Consider the following 6,821-nt stretch of genomic DNA (forward strand, 5'->3'; position numbering starts at 1 on the left):
AGCCAAAAGAAGTTGGCATTTCCTTTGGAGGATTTGAAGAAAAAATTCTCATCTGTATCAGGGTGATCATGCTATGAGGCTGCCTTAATTCGGGGGGGGTGAATGGGAAAACAGTCTAAAACTGGAAGGGGCTTCAGAATCATCCAGTCCTATCCTCTCATTTTATAGATAAGGAAACCGAAGGCCAAGCAGTGATAGTAAGTGAGAGAGCTAAGGGTTGAAACCCAACAAGGCCACATCCATCGCTCTTTCCACCATGCCATACTGCCTCCACGCTGGCTCCTGCAAACTCATTCTTAACCTGGCTTTACAGAGGAAGTAAGATAGGGAAAGGCTAAAATGTTCTAAATGCTGGTAATCCATGCATTATTCCTCTTACCCATATTCAGGAGCAGATGGCAGTGACCTTGACCTCGTCCGACACTTCCTCATTGAATCTTCAGCCAAAGGGGTGCACCTCAAAGGGGCTGGGGAGGAGCCCTACTTTGGTAAGGTCCCAGGCTATCTCAGTTCCATCAGCCTGGGTGCCCCTCATTTGTTTCCTTCTTACAGCAGCCAGCTCTCTGCCTTTATGGGCAGTGATGGTTTGTCCTGTTTCACTTTGGTGACCCCATTTTCCTTGCAGGCAGCTTGTCAGCCTTTGTATACCAGCACTCCATCATGCCCTTAGCCTTGCCCTGTAAGCTAGTCATCCCCAGGAAAGGTGAGTTCTCAGGTTTCAGTAGGTCCTGAAAGAGAACTTCTGCTGGAAAAGGGTGGGGAGGACATTGTGAAAGACAAAGGAGAAGGTGGGGGGTGGGGGAGAGCAAAAGATTAATAAATTTCCAAAGGGATTGTCATGGCTAGAGGCCTAGCATCCCATATTTGCATAATTGCAATAATTATGTTGGGCTACTTAGACATGTCAGAGTTAGAAGGAGCAAATCAGAGGGATTAATGAGGGGGGTTCTTTGTTAAAGGGAATGATTTGTTCCAACCCCTTGTGGGGGGGCCTGTTGTTTTTCTTTGGTTTAGAATTGGGAGGTGGAGATGGGGCCCCAGATCCCCCAACAGACAGCGAGACCTCTCGATTGAAGAAATCAGCCAGTAAGTGGTTAACAGGGAAGGGGGGAAGGCGCCAGTCTTGGCTCAGAGGGGCCTGACAGTCCAGACCCACCTCCCACTCCCAAACCCCTCACCCCAACCCCCACACACATACACATGTTTCCCATCAGGGCTTTATTTCTAAGCCTTTAACAAGGTGCCACATTCTTCTCTCCTCATAGTAAAAGGAGAGAGGTTGAGAGGCTAAAATTGGCCAGCTGGCAAGGTAACAGGGCACAGGGGGCAAGTGGGGCCATCTAGCCCAAAGATGTGCACAGAGTAGGTTCTGTGAACATTATTCAATGAAAGAAGGGTGCCTGACACTTCAAGAGTACAGAGAGGAAAGAACGCCCAATTTGGAGTCTAAGAACCCAAGTTTTCTACTCTGCCCTGTGATCATGGCCAAGTCACTTAACCTCTGAACCTTCTCTGTAAAATGAGAAAGTTGGATTGGATAATGCCTGAAAGGCCTTCCAACTCTACCAGCTGTAAATCTTATTATTTCTTTCATCTTAAGTGGGTCTCTCTGGGCCTGAGGACCCTCCCCTGGGGGGGGCGGGGAGGCTGCCTCCCTTAGTCTGAGACCCCTCCGGCAAGATTCTTTCAATTCTTTGTTGCTTCCCCTCCTCCCCTAATTAGACTTTGACCATCTGGATTAACTCATACCTTGAAGTCACATCTGGAAGCTTCCATATTCTACTAATTCCTTCCCCCTCACCCCAACTTCTGACCACACACACACACACACACACACACATACACACGCACATGCACATGCATGCACACACGCACTTCCTCCTACCAAGCAAGGACAGGAACTGAATTCTACAGGGTCGCTGGATTCTCACCTTCAGCCCTGCTCCAGCTCTCACATTGATACATGAGCACTGACCTGTTAGGACGAACAAGGGAGAGGAAAATAACATCTGGGATAGATAATCCATCCTAGGACTCCTGCATGTTTATAACTCACAAATCCATCCACGAATGGCGAAATGCAGAGATACAGACAACACAGGACAGCAGATAATCCCACAGATCTTTCCATTTGACGCTAAATGTCAATCCCAAACACACTCTCACTTCCTCCCTTCTGGGCTGCTTCCTACTCAGCCCTACCATTTGCAGCATGGGCTCCAATTGAATGGTGAAAAGGAGAGAGTCACTTGGAGATGATCCAGAGTGGGTGGCAGGAAGCCGCCGTAGTAGGAGTGATTCTTGTCTGTGTCTTCCAGGCTGCCAAGCTCTGTACCTGACCTCTGTGAGTGTGGAGACGTTGACTGGGGCCATGGCCGTGCAGAAGGCCATTTCCTCCACCTTTGAGAGGGACACTCTCCCCACACCTACTGTGGTCCACATTAAAGTCACAGACCAGGGCATCACTCTCACCGATGTGCAAAGAAAGTAAGAGCCTTCCTATCCACCAGGCCTCCTGGGATGGGTACAGGTACGGGTGGGAATAACAGGGACACCTTTCTGGTAGTACAACTTGGAGAAGGTAAGCAAAGTGGCCTAGTGGACAGAACCTTGGAATAAATAGCAAAAAGTCAAGTTTTTCTGGTCCTCACTCTATGGAAATAATTCTTTGCCCCTAAATCTAGTGGCATTGGCTTTGTACTCATCCTCCTTGACCCCTCTTCAGCATCTGGCACTGTTGACCACCCCCTTCTTTTCTCCTCCTTTACCTTCCCTGACATTACACTCTGTGGTTTTTCTCCTATCTCTGATCACTCCTCCTCTGACTCCTGTCCTTATATCTTCTTCATCCTCCTGCTACCCCTTCAATTCAAGCAGAACACCCACAGAACAAAGGGTTCTCTCCTGAGCCCCATTTTCTTCTTGAGCTCTTCCATTCTCATGATTTCGGTTGTCATCTCTATGAAGACGACCCCCAGACCCATATCTTCCCTTGAAACCTCTCCTCAGAGTTCCAGTCCAGTATTTCCAATTGTCATCATGTCTACTTGAGTGAGTGTCTTGCCAACATTTCAAACTCCACATAATCCAAAATGAAATCCTCATCTTCCCTATTTTTATGGATGGCACCCACCATCTTTCCAGTCATGTAGATTCATAGCCTTGGAGTCCCTTCTTGTCTCTTCCCTCTCCCTTATTCCCCCCACCTAGTAAGTTGCCAAATGCTATAGATTCTTTCTTGGCAATATCTCTCATATCTGTCTCCTTTCCACTCCCACTGGAACCATCTAAATTCAGGCCTTTATTACCTCTCACCTAGCCTATTACAATTACTTCTTAATGAATCTTTAGGCCTCTAGTTTCTCCCTTCTACAGGCTATCTGTCAAACCAATTCCTAAGCACTCTCCCCAACCAATGCACTGCCTTGATTATCATTCCTCTCCTACAAAATCGTCAACATCTTCCTTTGCCTGCTGAATAAAGGGTAACCTCCCAGCCCTGGCATTCAAGACTTTCCATAATCTTACTCTCCAACCTGACTTTCCAGTCTCATCTCACATTCTGCTTCATGTATTCTGCATTCTATTCTCACTGTACGCCATGTTCCATCCTTGTCCTGCTCCCTTCCATCACCTTGCCTCCACCCAACTGGCCACCCTGCTTGAATGAGATACCCTCCACCCCATCTCCATCATTATCTGTCCACTCCCTTCCTTCCAGACCCAACTCAGGTACCATATCCTCCGTGAAAACTTTCCCACCTGAAGGTGAGTTGTCTCTCCTCAAGCCTTGCCTGGACCTCTTCTTTGTAACTGACTTCTCCTTTATTTCAGTTATATTTGCTTTCTTGCCATTTCCCTCTATTAGATTAAAAGATAGCTTGTATCTATCTTTATGTATTTATACCATACTTTGCACACTGTGATGAACAAATAAATATTAATAATATATAAACAATATCTATAATACAATATATTATCTATTAATATAGAATTACTTATAACAAATTTTATCTATTATATTATTACATATTAATATGATATTAATATTAATGTATGCATATTTGAATTTATGTCCCTCAGCCTCTTTGTCCCCCCAACTCTCCAGGGAGTTCCTTAGGGAAATGCTCTTGGGATGCTGCAGTAAGCTCCCACCCATTCTTCTTTTTCTCCTTCTCTTCACAGGGTGTTTTTCCGGCGCCATTATCCACTTGCCACTCTCCGTTTCTGTGGCATGGACCCAGAGCATAGAAAGTAAGTACAGGATTGAGGCCTAGCAAGTCTAGGACTCAAGATGGCAGTCCCACATTTCTCCTGTGCACCTACCCCCAGGGAACACCCTCAGCCAGCCCTGCTCCTCCCCTAGCAGGGGGCACTGGAAAAGGTGGTCCCACTTGTGAGAACTAGGATGCTACGGGCTTCATTTGGGGAGGATAAGGAAGGGAAGGAAGTTAGATCTTTCCTCGATACACCTCTCAGTCAGAGCTCCATTCAGAAGGGAACAAAGCCCTTCTTCATTTTATTCTGTTTCTCCCTTATCTCAAACAGGTGGCAGAAGTATTGCAAATCTTCCCGGTAAGTCCTCCTCCCCTCTTCTCCTATTGTGAAACTTTCTTAGCATAGTCAGCCAGTCATTGGTTGGAGATCCTCTATGCACAGACCCTTGTGCTGGGATCATGAGATGGATTCAAAGGACGGCAGAAACAGTCACTGTTTTTTTGCTGGGGGAAATATAGTCCCTGCCTTCGGGGCAGGAGGGGCTGCCTAGTCTGATTGGAATGGAGAAGACTCAGTCTCTATGCTTGAGGGGAAGGGGTGTAGTCTGCTAGGGGGAAAATCAGGTCCCCAGGTGGTCCCCAGTCTGATGAGATGAGGAAAAGATACAGTTCCTGTCCTTAGAAAACCCCTAAACTGATTGGGGTGGGGAGAAGCATAGTTTCTACTCTCAAGGACCCCCCAGTCTGATGGATAGGGGTGGAGGGTAGAGATTCTATCCCTTTCATTTGGGCCGAAGGCCTTCAATGAGGTCAGATGAGCATGAGAAAGTACTAAGGCGAGACTGAAATCGTGTGTGTCTGTGTGTGTGTGTGTGTGTCTGTGTTTGTGTCTGTGTGGTGTGGGGGTGGGCATTAAGGAAATCCAGTCCTATCCCAGGCTGGAGAAGCCTCCAACCCCAGATCTAATTCAGGCTGCCTTTCTCTTTCTCCTCCAGGATTTTTGGCTTTATTGCCAAGAGTTTGACAGAGCATGCAGAAAACGCATGTCATCTCTTTGCTGAATATGACACTGTCCAGCCAGTGTCTCTGGTCATCGACCTCGTGGGCACCCTGCTTCTGGATGTAGAGAGGATGTAGCTGCAACGGGAGGTGCAGAGGGCAGCTGGCCAAGGGATGCTCCCCATTTCTCCCTGAACACCCTTGCCCATCTCTGCCTGATAGAGGAGAGTGGCCAAGGCCACACTTCTAGACCAGCCTCAGGAGAGTCCAGGTTGCCACCTCTGTGGAAGACTGGAAAGAGATTGATGAAACTAATTCCAGACCTAAAACCTCCAGACATTGACAGAACTGTCCTGGTCAAGGGTTGAGCTCTTCTGTAGAGCAGAGTGCGACTCAATAGTATGTGCTTAGACCCTGTCCAGTGGAGACCAGAGAGCACCATGCCTGAGATACTACAAGGAGGGAGTAAACTGTGCCCCCCCCCATGTTCAAGGAAGACACCAATGAGGTGGGAAGGGCTCTGTCTCTACTCCAGTCTGGCTCCTTTATCCCTAGTATAATACAGTCACAGAATCTTGGAGTGAGTTTATCCAGCCAGTGCTACGTTTGAAGGCTGTTCAGGCCAGCTCCCCTCCGCCAACCCCTCACACACAGGACCACTGCCACTACCACCAGCCCTGGCTTCTAGGAAAGCTGAAATCTGGGATCAGAGCATCTTGTCCAGAAATTCTTAACCTAGGGTCCATGAACTTGGTTTTTAATAATATTTTGATAACTATATTTGAGTAGAATTGATTTCCTTTGCAATCCTATGTATTTTATCTTTTGCCTCTAAAATATTAATCTGAGGAGGGGGTCATAGGCTTCATCAGACTGCCAAAGGGAGCCATGATACGGAAAAGGTCCAGAACCCCCTAGTCTAATCCAACTCCCTCATTTTCTAGATGAAGAAACAGAGATCCAAAGCAGCTTTTTTCTCAAATTGAGTCTCTCAGGCAGCCTGGCCAGACTTCCTCCAAAAAAGGAGTGGGGTTGGGGGGAGAGAGAGAGGGAACAGAATGTATAGAAACACTGAAAGTGGTCACAGGTATAACCATTGAGCACCTAAGGAATCTGGCCAGCCCTTGTGCATATCTCTATCTTGCTGGCTGCTGATTGGTGCATTCAAAAGTATCTGGGGTCTGCTTGCCCTGGATTGGTGCATTTGTAAAGGATTGCATAAACTGTGCTATACAAGCATAGTTCAGGAATGTCTGCAGTTCTGACAGAGACGACTAGCTCTGGGTTGGGCCTGGTGTGTCATGGGGCATGTCCCAAACCAGGACACACTGGCCCCCAGTGGCTATGTCACAAGCTAGCATATGTCCCTTTTGTTTTTAACATCAATAAAGTATAACTAGCTTAAGGTCCCAGTGAGCATGAGCTGTATTTCCCTTCCTTGAAACCAGAAACAGACCTTAACATCTTCTCACTCCCATGCCTCTTTTAGCTTTCCTAGGACAAAGTATCTGACATCTAACTTCAAAGATGTACTTTCTTTAGAGGAGCCTAGGGGGGTTTAACCTCAGATTCATCAACTTTTGGGAGTTCCCTCACTTTTACCAC

General features: G+C 47.1%; 1 protein-coding gene across 1 annotated transcript in view; it reads left to right on the top strand.

Moving 5' to 3' along the window:
* The window catches only part of TNS4 (tensin 4), a 29,254-nt gene extending 23,258 nt beyond the window's left edge, over window positions 1-5,996 (top strand). Inside the window, exons 7-13 of the mRNA XM_027873106.1 lie at window positions 390-488; window positions 626-703; window positions 1,015-1,086; window positions 2,319-2,487; window positions 4,186-4,254; window positions 4,549-4,575; window positions 5,213-5,996. Of these exons, the coding sequence (XP_027728907.1) occupies window positions 390-488; window positions 626-703; window positions 1,015-1,086; window positions 2,319-2,487; window positions 4,186-4,254; window positions 4,549-4,575; window positions 5,213-5,354 (656 nt within the window). The 3' untranslated portion in view covers window positions 5,355-5,996. The remainder of the gene's footprint in view (window positions 1-389; window positions 489-625; window positions 704-1,014; window positions 1,087-2,318; window positions 2,488-4,185; window positions 4,255-4,548; window positions 4,576-5,212) is intronic.
* The last annotated feature ends 825 nt before the right edge of the window (window positions 5,997-6,821 follow it).

Source organism: Vombatus ursinus, unplaced genomic scaffold (assembly GCF_900497805.2).
Source record: "Vombatus ursinus unplaced genomic scaffold, bare-nosed wombat genome assembly UNPS02014801.1, whole genome shotgun sequence".
In the NCBI taxonomy this organism is placed as follows: domain Eukaryota; kingdom Metazoa; phylum Chordata; class Mammalia; order Diprotodontia; family Vombatidae; genus Vombatus; species Vombatus ursinus.